At 37.1% G+C, this 16,497-nt stretch overlaps 1 protein-coding gene across 1 annotated transcript; it reads left to right on the forward strand.

Annotated features, from left to right (window-relative positions):
• Window positions 1-1,448: 1,448 nt before the first annotated feature.
• ttc12 (tetratricopeptide repeat domain 12) lies at window positions 1,449-15,679 on the forward strand (the record flags this gene model as incomplete). Its single annotated transcript, XM_081370818.1, has 22 exons — window positions 1,449-1,506; window positions 1,669-1,832; window positions 2,023-2,053; window positions 2,099-2,140; window positions 2,259-2,354; window positions 2,457-2,578; window positions 2,699-2,758; window positions 3,562-3,633; window positions 3,763-3,823; window positions 4,237-4,425; window positions 5,872-5,941; window positions 7,182-7,270; window positions 7,634-7,802; window positions 8,476-8,565; window positions 9,256-9,319; window positions 10,227-10,361; window positions 10,608-10,700; window positions 10,892-10,960; window positions 11,586-11,687; window positions 13,921-14,020; window positions 14,125-14,350; window positions 15,211-15,679. 22 exons carry the CDS (start codon window positions 1,449-1,451, stop codon window positions 15,278-15,280), a joined length of 2,172 nt encoding a protein of 723 aa, XP_081226944.1. The 3' UTR covers window positions 15,281-15,679.
• Between the last annotated feature and the right edge of the window lie 818 nt (window positions 15,680-16,497).

Genomic DNA, 16,497 nt, shown 5'->3' on the forward strand with positions numbered 1-16,497 from the left:
AAAATTGGGAGAGGGATATTTGAATGAGAATATCATCATGAAATTTTTATGAAGAAATTCAGAAATAATATAGAAATCTACAATATAATTTATATAAATTCACAAAAAATAAACAGGAAAAATACAGGAAATAATAATTTAAAGTGAATTTGCTCAAATAAATAAAATATTAAATATATCTTTATATTTATAGTATATCTATAATTATGATAAATTTGTTCCAATAGCAGAAGAAAACAACCATGATGGTGTTTCCACGCCTATCTAAAAAATAAAATGTATATAGATAGGTATTAATTATGGCAGTCAGAAAAGACAAAATATGTCAAATTTAAGTAACACTATCAGCCGGTGTAATATAATTTTAAAATACAACCTCGCAGCAACATTTTTTTTTTTTAATGCCAAGATAATAGTATTATAAATGTACCTTTACATTTTTTTAAAGATGAAAATACAAGTCTACATTTATGACTTTAATAACTCTGGGAATCCATACACACTGTCTGTGACCGTATCAAAACAGACCTGCAAACAATTTTAGGGTCATGAACCACCAGATGAGACCATTATTAGATTATTTATGACTAAAATAAAATGAAAGACAAGCATATGCAGCATATAGCAAAATAATGGCCTAAGCTTTGAGTTTAAAATAGATTTAACTTTGCAAAATGCTCAGGGCAGAATTGCAATGATGAAAGTTTAAAGCTGCAACAAATAAACCATTTCTGTCTTGTTCTGTTTTCTATAAAAAGTACAAGACAGCCCGTTAGCACTTCTTGGATGTCTCAGAATGCAGCTTCACAATCTTGTTTACCAAATACTTATATGCATTTATGTCATTGTACTCATGTTTTGTCTTGTTTGATTGCATTACATTTATTTATAGTGGCGTTTTTCTAAATCTACATTTAATACAGAGCTATTTTGTGACTGAATGTCCCTCTAGGGATCAATAAAGTAGCCTATGTTTTAAAGTAACAACTAGAAAAAGAAAGCACAATAAAACTTTTTTATCTGTGTAAGTGTGCCTTTTTTTAATTACATCTCAGTCGTTGCTTATATTCATGAATACGTGGAGCACCTTCATCTGCCATAAACCCTAAAACATAAAGTAGAGCTTTATGTAACGTTTGGCTATCAATATTTCAACATTAAATTTATGTTTTCTGATAGAATGAGTGTGTGGTTGTCATTGTACTGGGGAAAGGGTGGTGTTTTCACGTTACTAAACATTCGTTTTAACAAAAAAAAAAGTTTAAATTGATATAAGATCGTCACAGATATTTTGACCGCGTAATGTAGTTATAAGTATCTACCAGCAGGAGCAAACTATTCATTTGCACATGGCTATTGTTGCTATGCTTACGGATACACTTCCGTAAACAAAACTGCCTCACTTCTCTTCACTAAATTCCTTTTGTTTTGTGAACTCGTTTTGAAGCATGACTTTGCAAGATAACGACGATATCGAACGCTTTTTGAGGAATGTTGACCAGATAGGTAAGTGCTTTTTGTTTACAACCCATCTTCACGCGACTCTTGCGTTATAACGGAATGTATATTAATTATACAACGTCACGTTAAGTCAGTTTGACGGGACGGGACTCTTTCTTAAATCTCTTTCTCTCTTTTTTATTGAAGTTTGTTGATATCTTATTGCAGATGAGTTAGTAAAAGAGTTAAATTCCAACGATGTGTCGTGTCAAGAGAAAGCACTTGCGAAAGCAGATCAATTCATCTCATCTTTGGAGCAGGTGGAACAATGTAAAACCACAATCAATAAGACGGTTATTAACAAACATCCCTCATCTGAAAATGTGTCCCTGGTACAGTATCTTCATTAAACATGTAATACAATATAACACTGTGAATAAAACACCCTTTATTGCATTTTTAATACATGTTACAGACTCTAAGATTATCATTAATAATTTAATTATTTCATAGTTTGTATTCATACCTAATATTTAAAAAAAAAACATGTATTTTCTACACTGTGTTTCCCCTTCGTTTCAGAACATCCAGAATGGATCAACTCAAAAACCAGGTAGGTTTGTGTATTTGAGTCTCTTATATGTTCTGTGTTCGGCAGTTGACAAGACTTCTCTGTCTCTGTTGAATAATTTGGTTTCAGGTATAAAACTTGAATGTCTGCCCCTGAAGTCTTGTAAATGATTCATAAATCAATACAGACTTGCTACCTTCATCTTCACATCTTGTGTTTTTATTATAAATTTTGCAACGGTTTGTTGTACCCTTCGATTCGTCAGAGAATTTCTTGAGGACATTAGAGAAAGATGCCGAAGAGAGACATCACAGAAGAAAGATGAAAGAGGAAAAAGCCAACGGTGTGTATACTGAAGCCTGAGAGTGAAATGGCCAGTTTTTGGGCAGTTTTGCACTGTTAGTTTGCAACGTCTTGATTTCCTATGTCCTCATTTGACCCGCAGCGTTAAGGGAGCAGGGTAATGAGGCTTTCACTCAAGGTGACTACGAAACGGCTGTCAAGTTTTATACCGAAGGCTTGGAGCAGCTGCGTGACATGCAGGCTCTCTATACAAACAGAGCTCAGGTACTTCTACATTTCAGAACAAGTTCTTCTACAATAATCAGATGAGCCGTATCATAACTGATATTCCCGTGAGACTTCTCCTCTTGTGATTTTATTGTCTCACATTCATGTATCATGTAGGCCTTTATTAAGCTGAAGAGATATAAGGAGGCCATAAGTGACTGTGAGTGGGCTCTGAGGGTGAGTAAATCAGTAGGAAAGAGGTCAGAGAAATGACCCCTCATTTTTCAGTGTCAGCCGAAGCGGAGAGTTTTTCATTCTACCTTGTCTGGTGAGAACAGCAGGCTACATAGAGCGGTTTCTATTGAACTGGATAGTTGCTCAGCACTGGAAAATTGGGTTGAAGTTCCTTCTGCGCTGTGCCGAATAGTCTTTGCTTTTGGAAAACTTTTAGAAAGTTTAGTAAGAACTAGCTATGTCTATATATTCTTATTCTAAAGTGTGTGCACACATCTTTATCATATAATTATTAAAAAGTAGTGCTGTCAAATCAATTAATTGCGATTAATCGATTAATTGCGATGTTTAATCAATTAATTAAACAACAGTTTATAAATATATATATAAATATATATATATACACACACATATATATACACTTTATACATTTATGTTTATGTTAGATGTGATTAATCGCAATTAATCGATTTGAGAGCATTTTTAAAAAGCATTTAAAATACATAAAAATAAAAGATTAATAAAAGATTAAGCTACTTAAAGTTTTCTTTCACATATTTCAATACTTTGAAGAGGATGATTTTTAATGCCTCCTAAAAGATATCAAAATGAGTTTTAATTATAAGAAATGAAAAACATGTTCATTATAGAACAGTGTTTTCACCTCTAAATTTGTATTTAATTATTTTTTTGATAAAATAATAGTCTAGGACAGAAATGTCACATTACTGACTCTAGTTTATTACTTCAATGCATCTTCTGTTGTTTTGAAGTGGCTAATTAAAAATTAAAACTTTCATTCACAGTGCAATAAGAAGTGTATTAAAGCATATATACACATGGGAAAATCTCACCTAGCACTCAAGGATTTCCCACAGGTATGTATCGTTCAATAGAAGTCCTGTCCTTTCAAGCCTAAAGCTTGATTACACTTATATTTCTTACCTTATTTGACACCTGTCCTTTTATCATGCTTTTTTTTTTTTTTTTAATTGCTTCACTTTCAGTCCAGGATTTGCTATCGAAAGATTTTGGAGATAGAGCTACAGCGGGAGACCATGGTCAAAGGTATGATTTAAAAATGCTGTGAAGATCTGAGGCAAGGCAAGGCAAAGTAAATATTTTAGACTTTAGATCCATTCTTTAGCAGCAGAAGTAGGACTAGTGTTGTTATTAGCTTTTAGCATCTGCCTGAATATGTAGTTTCTGTCAAGTATCTCTCAGTTGTATCAGAATAAACTGCGTTCATCTGTAGTTTTTACACAAGTCTCTCTCTACATTTTCTTGTAGAAAGCGTCACATGCTTACACCAGCAGTTTTTAGAACATTAGTTTGCTCATTTACATTCATTTTGAACTTTTCCAGAGGAGTAATGGCATTATGGATTTCCGTTCTATGCATTTTAATAGAGTATTTCCACATGAATTTGCAAAAAAAGATATATGTTCATGGAGCAGTCACAATACATTACATTGCAATAGCTTATCTGAGACAAGTAGATTTGGAAGAGAAGGTGGCTCTCCAGGAAAAGGCAGCTTGGGAAGAGCTACAAGCGGGAACGAGACAGGCCACGGCAGTATCAGAGCTGCTGAAGAAGCTCGATAGACCCAATGAGATCAATCTTTACTACTGTGGTGGATTGGAGCTGCTCTCACAGGCTATTAAAGACTGTAAGTTCACATGATTAATTCAGAGTCCTTTTTTATTAGATGCTGCTGTTGTTTCTTGTTTATTTCATTAATTATCACATAACTCCAGCAGTTTTTTTGGTAGGACGAGCACATTTTTACGGCATTGTTGAACCTCAGATTTGCCTGAAATATGCCTTCGGTTTACCCAGTGTTGTTCCAGCAACCAGGGTGATATTTCTTGCGCTCGGGATCGATACGGAGAGGAGAGTAGTGAGGAATTTTGTGCGGAGGGCTCATTGATTCTGCTCTGTGGTTCATTTGCAGTTCATGATGAGGAAACTAATCCTCATGATCAGCCACAGAGGACAGACACAGTCCTATCATAAGCACACGCGCAAGCCTTTTTAGACTTTGTTAGTGAACGCGTGAATTACCTGTCAGTTTTTGTCTGTTCGGTTGCGATCTTGTGTCAAAATATCACTGCACAGATCATATATTTAGATTGTGACAAAATATACTATATATAAGGGCTACTTGTCACACCTCACAAAAGAAGAGAATATTGAAGTGAGTATTTTTCAATTATATTTAAGTTACAGTTGAAACTCAATTTCTTTACAAAAACAATACAAACAGCAGATGTTTTTAAATGTAAAAAAAAAAAAATTTGAAAGAAGTCTCTTGTGCTCACAAGAGTCACATTTATTCCATCAAAAATTCAGTAAAAGTGCAGTTTGTGAAATGTTATTTCAATTTAAAATAACTGTTTTCTATTTGAACGTATTTTAAAATATATTTTATTCCTCCTGTGATGGCAAAGCTGAATTTTCAGCATCATAACTCCAGTCTTCAGTGTCACATGATCCTTCAGAAATCATTCTAATATGCTGATTCGGTGCTCAAGATAAAAAATTTTATTTATCAATATTCAAAAGAGTTGTGCTGCTACATTTTTTGTGGAAACCATGACTATATATAATATTTTTTTCAGGACTGCATGCATGTTTGGGTTATATACTTCATATTAAGTTACCTTATCAAGGTAACATTAAAAAAACTACAAGCTAAATCAAACTTTCAATTGAACTTCCTACTTTACACACTGCAGTCCTTTCCAACAGAAATACACTATTTAAAGTGTCAGAAGTATTCCGCTAGGGTAAAATATGGGCCTGCGCAATGTGAAGCATAATCTTGAAAGTTCTCCAAGTTTGAAAGTTTTGTGCCAATGTTTTGTTCAGGCGAGATACCTGAAAGGCTCTTTGTGAACTAATTTCTAGTATTTCCTCAGAATGAACAGTGCTTCTGTGTAGATAAGGCAGCGCTCTCTTATTCTTGATGAGCTTTTGTTTATTCTCCTTGTGTGTTCTTTTGCCCTTGAACGGAGCATATTGTGTGTCTGGGGCTGGCTACTGTGGTTTAGTGTTGATATATGGCTCTCACTACACACCTACTAACACTGACCTTATCTGGTGTCCCTCACAGGTACTGGGCAGACATTATTCAGACTAAACAATGGCTTCAGTATCATTAATGGCAACAACATTGTAAGAAGGTAAGGTTGCTAAAGAAGCTAACCTGACAGTTTGTGGTCAGAATGTACTTTTAACATTTGAAAATGGCTGTGTAAAACTCTCTACAAATTTTAGGCTTTGTGCATAGTACTTACTGTAGTATTATAAAGTGTGCATGCATAATCACCATATGATTTATCAAGCAGCTTTCTCTCCCCTTATCGGTTGTCTTGCACCAACCAAATATGCTATTCAAATTAATTGACTAATTTGAATACATTTAAACAACAAATGTGTAATCTGGTTCTGCTGTGTGATCATGTCTTGTGTTGGAATTTAACTTTCCACACCAGAATGAAATTGAAAGGGTTTATCCATGTTTGACAATGATTGATTGGTTTGTTTTGGGAGATTCGCTGTGTTAGCTTCATACAGTTTGCACACGTGTGGTCTCTAATCTATAAAACATGTTTGTTTAAAGGGATAGTTAAGCCAAAAAAAAAAAAGATTATGCCATTTATTTCATCAGTCTCATGTCGTTCCCAGTGTTGGGTGTAACGCATTACAAGTAATGTGAGTTACATAATTAAGTAACGAGTAAAGTATCCGAGTTAGATTTTCTTTGTTAGTTACTTTGTTTTCCCATTTATTGACTGACACCTCTCAGTCCCCATGTTGAGGGGAATCAGGAGTAAGTGCAGAGGTGTTTTGTGCTGTCTGAACATGATAGTAATTTTAGTTCTAGACTAAATGTGAGCATGCATTTACTTATTTCACTTGCACAAAAACAGATTCAGTATTCCTAAAAATGAATAAAAACAGTGAAATGTCAACTCAGAATATTACACAAACATGCAATAATTAAAAATGTTGAATAATACAAATATATTTTATGTATTTAATGTCACTTTATTGACCAATATCTTTGCTGCTAACCTCCAATGATTCAATTCAGTTTTATTTTTAGTTAACAATAACGACACTTTGTATGACTACTACTTCCATGGAACACAATTTTTGCGTGTCGTTCTTTTCCATGCATTTACAATGAAACAGGACATCCATTCAAAAAGGATGCTTTTTTTTTGTTGAGTGAACTATCCCTTTAACTCCATTTGGTCTGCAGTGCGTGACTGAAGTGTGTTTGCTGGGCAATTCCGCGCAAAACTGTCACATCCATAACGCCAACTAAATACCATGGCATTGTGTTGGCGTTATGGATGTGACAGTTTTGCGTGGAATTGCCCTACTGTATTACAGTTTTTCCCTTTCTGTTTTTAGCTGCCTCTCACAGAATTCAAAAGATCCATATGCAGTGGATCTATGCAAGTCTGTAGTCAAACTATGGAGGACAGTTTGCAGTGGAAACGGTAAGATAAGCCTTGAAAATGAAAGGTGCTATTGCTGAGGGAAAAATAGCAAACCCATTTGCACATTCCTTTTTTATCCTTTTAAACGGTCTCTCTCTGGAAAATGTAAAATGTATCGACACCACATGGTCTGGTTCTGCTTCCCTCCTACTTTTAAAGTAATGAGGATTTGTGAAATGTCTGAATTCAAGTCAATATCAATTTATCCTGTTCTTGCCTGCTAGCAGTGAAATTGTTATTGCCTCCCGCATTAAAAGTCTCTTTAGTAAGTACTTTGTGCCCTTCAGTGGTAATCTCATTAACTGGTCATTTAAATTTGCATTTTTCTTTATTAAACCCTCTCCATAATTGTGCTCCTTCCAGAGCAGAACCAACTGCTGTTAATGGAGTGTCCCGTTACTAGACAACACATGGTCCAGATGTTGGCATCACCGGAATGTGAAATACAGAGGGAAAGCCTGGAATTGCTCAGCTTGTACTCACAAACTCAGCACGGAAGGGACGTGCTCATCAACAACCTTAATTTATGCCAGTACGTACAGTATTTTTGGTGTCATATTGAATGCATTGCATTGCAGTCTACATAATGATGTGCCATGAATTAATTACTTACAACATAACACATACGAGGTCAAATGAGCCATTTAGACAGGACTAATTTTGTGATACAAAATGGTTTTCTGCTATTTCTGCTATTGGTAAATTTCTGCTAAGAAATACTGTAATGGCTTTGGATCAGGGGTAAAGATAAAAATACATTCTCGGAGAACATGATTAATAAGTAATAAATCACATATCATTAATTACTGAGCATTTAGGTGCTAGTTTAAAGACACCATGTTTATACTGATACATTTTTGATCTCTTAAAGGTAATGTTTTTTTCCTCTTATGTTCTGTTAGAATAATAATTGTTTGTCACTTAATTGAATATTTAAACAGCATAATTCATTCATTATATCAAAAATTGCATATTATATGTTTAAAATAAATAAATGTATTGCTTTTACTGACTTTGATGTCAATTTCATCCCAACCTTCTGTTTTTTCTACAAACCAGAGCAGGAGATTGATTTAAGTGTGGTGTTGCTACGCTATCTGTGATTCATCTCATTAGCTAGCATGCAGAATGCCTCCTACTGATTTAGCATGTTTTATTAAAGTCCTCTTAATGAGCCCGTAACGAATGCGATCTGTCTCCTGTAGAACGGCTGAGAACCTGATGAGCTGTGTTTGCCGTGATACGAGCTCCGCGTCGGCGCTGACAGTTCTGGAGAACTTGGCAGCAGAAAATAAGTATGCACAATCAATTTAGTCACCCTTACTATATGAATGCCTGTGAGAGAAACCGCGAAACTGACTCTTTTTACAAAATCTTGGGCATGACCCACCTGAGAGTCTAGCAGATTCCCATACATCATAGTCGCTTGCACATATTAAATCGAGACACATTCAAATTCATTCAGCTCAGCAGCCCAGGTCCCTTGAGAACGCAAAGTGAACACATTTAAAACAAAACAATCCATCACATTCACAAATCCCTCCATTTATCTCTGTGAGAGAGTGACGTTTCTAGCCATTCACCGCTCTCAGATAGAGAAAGGTGCTCCCGGTGACCAGGAGATGGAATTAAGCAGCCACTTCATGCACAATAGGAAATGAGAATGGTTTGATAGATAGTCAATGAAAAGTGTTCAGTGAATTCAAGCCGCTCTCTTGTTTCTAGATAAGGATGGTTAGCCATATTGGTCTTGTCTCGTGTTGTGCGTGGGACGTCACCAACGTGAGATTTGCAGCCATAGATCTGCTTGGATCAGTGCCCACCACATTATAACGCATTTTTATCTTTTGCCCCCACAGCTCTTTGCGCATTACAACAAGAGGGTTATCTGAGGATTTTAGTCAGTTAAGCTTTATTCTTGTTAAGTAGCTAATTTCTTTATTTAATACTTTTTTGTTGCTGTTTTTGCTGTTTCTCTTTTTCAGATTTAAGATTAGGTCAAGGGAGATCTTCACAGCAGCTTTTGCCCTTCCTCTTGAACATCTGCTGGTGATTATGAAGCATCATTTATAATCATCTTCTTAATAATTATAATACTCTAAATCATAATATCATATTCTAATGCTTTATTGTCTGATTTATCAGACATTTTGGCACTGGATTGTAAATCGCTGGCTTTACAACTAGAAGACATATGACTATATACCTTGTAGGACTTGTTATAACATACAGTCACATAATTACTAAATAAACCTTTTTTTTATTGGTCAAAGATCCTTTATGCATCTTAGCATTGAGATGTCTTCCGTCTTACGTACAAAGATATTATTTTACCATACTGCAGCATGCAAATATGCTACATGCAACATAGATTACAGTCCATGTAGACATCCAATTACTGATAAGATTAGTATTAGTACTCATCATATGAATACTAGTATGATGAGAGCTGTTTCTTGTGTCTTATCATAAAGGTACTTTATAATGCTTATCCTGTTTAGTTTATCACACTTTAGTTTAGGGTCCAATTCTCACTATTAACTAACTACAAACTATGACTTTTGCATCAATAAACTCCTAATTACTGCTTATAAATAATTAAGGTAGTTGTTAAGTTTAGGTATTGGGAAGGATTAAGGGATGTAGAATATGGTCATGCAGAATAAGGCATTAATATGTGCTTTATAAGTACTAATAAACAGCCAATATTCAGTAATATGCATGCTAATAAGCAACTAGTCAGTAGTGAGAATGGGGCCCTAAACTAAAATGTTACCAAACTTTCTTCTTTCTTAATTTTAATATGCTGATTTCACCAAGAAACATTTATTTACTGTCATTGTTGATCCTTCCTGAATAAAAGTAATGTTAGTGTTAATCTTTCCAAAAAAAAAAAATGTTAGCGCTCGTAATAAAAATAGTCCAAAATGTGGCTAATACTGTTTTTCCCATGTAGTCAAATATCATGACAGCTGACGACAAGATCCTGGCTTCTGTGATTTCTGTGATCGGGAGCATGGCTCTGGATGATGTCATAAATAAAAATCTGGCAGGACGTGAACATTTTTGGAGATGCTCTCTTCACGCAATGGTAATCTTGGAGATGATAACCCTTTACATCACAACCAAGCTCCCAAATACTCTGTCCTTGAACATTGCTGAATTATGTATGACGTCTTGCACTGGGAATTTTGATTCAAAGGTTTGTTTTTAAGCTCCTTTTGCTATCTTGCTACATGAGCTGTGAAACCGCCATTTCCCACAGACGCTAAAACTGAGAAAAGGACATGAATTTAATTTCCGGCACTGTCAAGATAAAGCTCTCTTTTGGTTGCAGGAGCGGTGCGTCGCCTGTGAATGTAGAAGTGTCCTCTATCCCCTACTGGGTTTGATGATCAACTTAGCCTCAAATCCCTCTCAAGTTGCCCAGGTAAAGCAGAAGTTTAAAATTCTGGGCTTTTGGCCAGCCCTCATCCAACACATCAAGCACTTTTGTAGCAAAAGGGCCTTGGCTAGGCAGAATGTTCTTCTAGTGCCTTTTCTCTCCATATGTTGCAATCATGTCTGAAACAGCAAAGGAAAATTGGAGAGAATACTTTTTGGCTCTCTTTCAACACACAGGAGCACGCTGTTCGGGCCAGCAGCAGGTGCTTGGACCTGCTGAGCGATTCCTCTGGAGGCGTCATCACAGTGAGTTGAATTCGTTTTACCAAGGCCAAAGCGAGCTTCAACCCACCCCCTGATGATGGGAGCAGCCAGAACGTTTGAACTGTAGATTTTTGCTCATTAATTATTAAAATGTTCATCCTGCAGGATGTGGGATGTTGTGGAACCCTGCGCATTCGCATCTCTAGAGGATCTCTACAAAACATTTACATAAATGGGTTATACAAGATCAAAAATGGAAGTTTAAATATATGGATGTCCTTAGATGGCTAACATCCCCAAGAGAAGGATTTTGCATTCACGGAAGCATTTACATAGTGATTACTGTAGCTGCCCCAGGCCCTATTGGGGACTATTTTCTCTGACTATGTAAATCAGGTTCCAGGTTGTTTGCTTGGGTTTTGCTGCCTTAGCGCTTCATATCTCTCCAGTCAGGCTGTTTCTCTGAGTACAGTTAAGGTGAAAGGGTTTATTATGGGTTTGACTGAGTTTTACTGCTGTGATACAGCTTGAACTGCATTTTTGACAAGCCGCATTTTTGACAAGCCTTGAAATACATCGGAGTACAGCCTTATCCTGTTGAAATGTCTTATTTGTCCTAATGATGGGAGTTCTGGTATTAAACATATTGTTTTGTCTTCGGCTTCAGAGAGCTGCAGGTTTGCTGAGCGTTCTCCTCCCGATGTCTCCTGATGCCACTCAGGAAGTTGTGCGGAATGGAATAGTGAAGAAGTTGCTGAAGATTCTGAAGGTGGAGCCTATATCAGGTTTTAGTTGTTGAAATAGAGTCTGTAAGGAAATAAAGTCAAATGAAATTGGATATAATATATTGGATATGGTAGAGATTAGGCCCCTTGCATTAAATTGCCAATGTGTGTAAATCACTACCGAAAAGACCTTCTCAGCCCAGCATAGGACCAGTGGATTATAAATAATTACTGACTTAAATCAGCCCAAAAGCCAAATTTCCAAAATTACCCAAATTGAATTTAAATAATTCGTTTACCCTTTAAAACCATATGTACTGTTTCATACATTTCTTTCTTTCTTTCTTTCTTTCTTTCTTTCTTTCTTTCTTTCTTTCTTTCTTTCTTTCTTTCTTTCTTTCTTTCTTTCTTTCTTTCTTTCTAGCCTGGTTCATCTTTTATTGGCATCGGATCTGTCTGTTTGTCTGTCTGTCTGTTGTTCCATCTATCTGTCTGTCATTATATCTATCTATCTATCTATCTATCTTTCTGTCTGTCTGTCTGTCTGTCTGTCTGTCTGTCTGTCTGTCTGTCACTCTATCTATCTGTCTGTCTGTCTGTCGTTCTGTCTGTTGTTCTGTCGTTCGTTCTGTCTGTCTGTCGTTCGTTCTGTCTGTCGTTCTGTCGTTCGTTCTGTCTGTCATTCATTCTGTCTGTCTGTCGTTAGTTCTGTCTGTCTGTCTGTCGTTCGTTTCTGTCTGTCTGTCTGCCGTTCTGTCGTTCGTTCTGTCTGTCGTTCTGTCGTTCGCTCTGTCTGTCTGTCTGCCGTTCTGTCGTACATTCTGTCTGTCTGTCTGTCGTTCTGTCTGTCGTTCGTTCGCTCTGTCTGTCATTCTGTCGTTCGTTCTGTCTGTCTGTCTGTCGTTCTGTCTGTCATTCTGTCGTTCGTTCTGTCTGTTGTTTGCTCTGTCTGTCGTTCTGTCTGTCGTTCGCTCTGTCTATCTGTCTGCCGTTCTGTCGTTCCTTCGCTCTGTCTGTCGTTCTGTCGTTCGCTCTGTCTATCTGTCTGTCATTCTGTCGTTCGTTCGGTCTGTCTGTCGTTCTGTCTGTCGTTCTGTCTGTCGTTCGCTCTGTCTGTCTGTCGTTCGTTCTGTCTGTCTGTCTGTCTGTCTGTCTGTCGTTCTGTCTGTCTGTCTGTCGTTCTGTCATTCGCTCTGTCTGTCTGTCTGTCGTTCTGTCTGTCTGTCTGTCTGTCGTTATGTCGTTCGCTCTGTCTGTCTGTCATTCTGTCGTTCGTTCTGTCTGTCTGTCTGTCTGTCTGTCGTTCTGTCTGTCATTCTGTCGTTCGTTCTGTCTGTCTGTCGTTCTGTCTGTCTGTCTGTCTGTTGTTCTGACTGTCGTTCGCTCTGTCTGTCTGTTGTTCTGTCTGTCGTTTGCTCTGTCTATCTGTCTGCCATTCTGTCGTTCGTTCTGTCTGTCGTTCGCTGTCTATCTGTCTGCCATTCTGTCGTTCGTTCTGTCTGTCTGTCTGTCGTTCTGTCTGTCATTCTGTCTGTCGTTCTGTCTGTCTGTCTGTCTGTCTGTCTGTCGTTCTGTCGTTCGTTCTGTTTGTCTGTCTGTCGTTCTGTCGTTCGTTCGGTCTGTCTGTCTGCCGTTCTGTCGTTCGTTCGGTCTGTCTGTCTGCCGTTCTGTCGTTCGTTCTGTCTGTCTGTCTGTTGTTCTGTCGTTCGTTCTGTCTGTCTGTCTGTTGTTCTGTCTGTCGTTCGCTCTGTTTATCTGTCTGCCGTTCTGTCGTTCGTTCGTTCGGTCTGTCTGTCTGTCTGCCGTTCTGTCGTTCGTTCTGTCTGTCTGTCTGTCGTTCTGTCTGTCTGTCTGTCTGTCGTTCTGTCGTTAGTTCGTTCTGTTTGTCTGTCTGTCGTTCTGTCGTTAGTTCGTTCTCTTTGTCTGTCTGTCGTTCTGTCGTTAGTTCGTTCTATCTGTCTGTCTGTCGTTCTGTCTATCTGGTTTTGCTCACATTGAAATTGTTTTTAATAAGATTAGATCAATATAAAAGTTTCAAAGTGCATAACACAAAGACAGAAACCTAAATGCAATTCATATTTTAATATTGATTATTTATTTCAATATATTTTTTTATATAGTGGGCTTTACAGGGTTAAAGAGTTTAACTTTGTGGGCTGCCTCCGTTACACATTTTTGTATTCTGGTGACCAGCTGTATTGTTTTTTTTGTTTTTTACATTTGCGTTGGCAATTATAGAGATTTAACTGAAACTTTCTTGCGTGTCTGTCCGGTCAGGTTGGAGGAGAGATGAGCTCCAGATACTCCATTAAAGCCCTGACAGTCTGTACTGCCTCAATCCCACACGCTTGTGAGGAGCTGGTTAAGCTTGACAAACGTGAGTTCTGAGGGCCAGGGAGGCAGAGGATTGGATTCAATAAGATGTCTTAAGCTCTATGGCCTTACGGTGACTTTGTGTGCTACACACATTTATTCATTCAGGGCTGCACACTTTGAGAAAACTCCTGGGTGGCATTGACGAGTTGGTGGTGGGGAACGCAGCTTTGTGTATGGGGCATTGCTTAGAAGTGGATGGAGCTGCGAGTGGCCTCCTGGGCACAGACTGCGTGCCGTTGCTGCTACGCCACACCGCTGGAGATGCCAAAAGAGCAGCCGTTCGGCAGAACGCAGCCATCACCCTTGGGAAGCTGTGCAAAATAGAGCCCAGGTATAATTAAGTCTGACTTGCCTTTTGCAGTCAGCTGCATTATATTGATTAACATTCATGCTGATGTTCTTATACAGCAGTGATACTCTGGAAAACATCAAGGTGAAAAGATAATGCCTCTAAATAATTAACCTCAACAAGATGATGAACTTTCTGAATGAATAATGAATTAAAAATGTCAGATCTACAGTTTAAGGGCATAAGAAAGGCATTCTAATTGATGTGATTCAGATATAAACATGTTTGTTTGTTGCATTTGACATTTGTTTATATTCTAGTCTCATTTTACTACTGTTAACAAGCACTTTTACAGATGTGAGAGGGAGTTTCTTTTAAATATGTACCGATTGCACCTTTATACTTTTATTGACCTAAAGAACTATCAAGTTTTTTCCCTTCATCTTTAATTTATGAAGGGTTCATGAGCTCAGACCTGAGAAAAGAAGCTCTGTTGGTTAAGTGTTTTTGAGGCTTCTTATTCTCCCAATCAGCATCTAACAAGTACAGTCCTTCAAAGAGGAGTCAGACTCTTATGGCATTCAACTTTGATGAGCTTTCAACTTCTCAGAGTCTTTACAGTGAGATTTCAAACCTTTGAGATGAGAGTGCAGCCTAAAAAAGACATTCTAGACAGAAAACAGTGGAGGGTACAGACACTGCCAAAAATATTAAACATAACCGATGAATCTACTTTATATGCAGAGCAAACTGGCTGACGTTTTCATACTTTTTTGCATTTCATATTCTTAGCTCTGCTTTTATATTTGGTTGTTCAGAATACATTGTGTGGTCAAAATGAGAAAGAAAAAAAACTAATTCTGTTGGTTTGATAAATCTCTGTTTTGATTTTTTTTTTTCAGGCACATGGAGAAACTCAGGGAGCTTCATGGTTTAGAAATCCTTCATTCCTGTGCGAGATTGATCACGTGAGCCACTACCCACATTCGGTTCCTCAATAATTGACCCCATAACTCAGGACACGCATGCAAACGCACACACACATACAGATGAATGCTGTCCTTTGGTTCACAGCTTAAGATGCTCATCTTAAGTGAGGCCACAAATTACTGTCATGCCTTAAGGCCTATCTTGATTATACAGCTGTTTCCTGTGTTCATTTTAATTAGAGAGAATTCACATTGACATGTGATTCTGTTATCTGCTGTTGTAGAGAACATGTTGCCCCGGGACGATATTTGAAACGTTTCAGTATCCTTTCATCCCAAATGACTCACTTGGGAAGTGTGTTGCCTTGATTGCATTTTGTTCCCTGTTTGTTGATAAATGGATTAATGCTAGCTTTCATGTGTTGAATAAAAAGATTAATACAACTGCATTTGAAGATTATTATGGTTAATGCCTGCTCATCTTTGCAGACTTGATAGCTTTAGAAAGCATTTGATGATGTAATGAGAAAAAGTCAAATTGTTACAATTCAAATAGGTTTAGCAGAAATGAGTCTGACAGTGTAATCCAGGGTTCGGGACAGGATTTGACTAACAGACTGCAAAATGGAACCTCAACACTTAAGGTTTGTCCCAGAGCATATTTCAGATGGTGCACCACTATCCTTAAATGTGCTGTAAGCTATTTTTTCACAGTTTTTTTTTTTTTTTAAACTTGTGTTAAACTAACTATATTAAATTAAAGGGGTAGTTCACCAAAAAAATTAAATACTGTCATCATTTACTGGATGTAACACAAAAGAAGCCAACGTTGATGACAATTGACTTCAAACAAAAAAATGTTTTGCCTATCACTAATGATTTTTTAGATAATAGTATAATTTTTAGTATTTTAATAATAGTAATTTCAATAGTATTTTACCAGTTCCCAGTTTTATTTTTGAAGGCCTTAAAATTGTGTCCTTGGGACCCCATTCCATTGGCTGAAACAGCTTTGTTTATGGAAATTCTGTTTGGTGCCTATATTACCAAATCTGATATGAAATGAAACCCCTTCCTTTTGGTTTTCTTAAAAGTTTCCTAAATTCAATCTGTTCATCATTTAAAGCTACCGTATCTCTTCAGAAAATTTGGATTAAACAACTCAATTCATATGGATTAGTTTAACGATCTCTTTATGAACTTTTTGAAGAGTCAAAGTTGTAGTTGCTTGTACTGTCAGTGGAGGGACAGAAATCTCTC

This window comes from Scardinius erythrophthalmus (assembly GCF_964197995.2).
Source record: "Scardinius erythrophthalmus genome assembly, chromosome: 7".
Taxonomy (NCBI): domain Eukaryota; kingdom Metazoa; phylum Chordata; class Actinopteri; order Cypriniformes; family Leuciscidae; genus Scardinius; species Scardinius erythrophthalmus.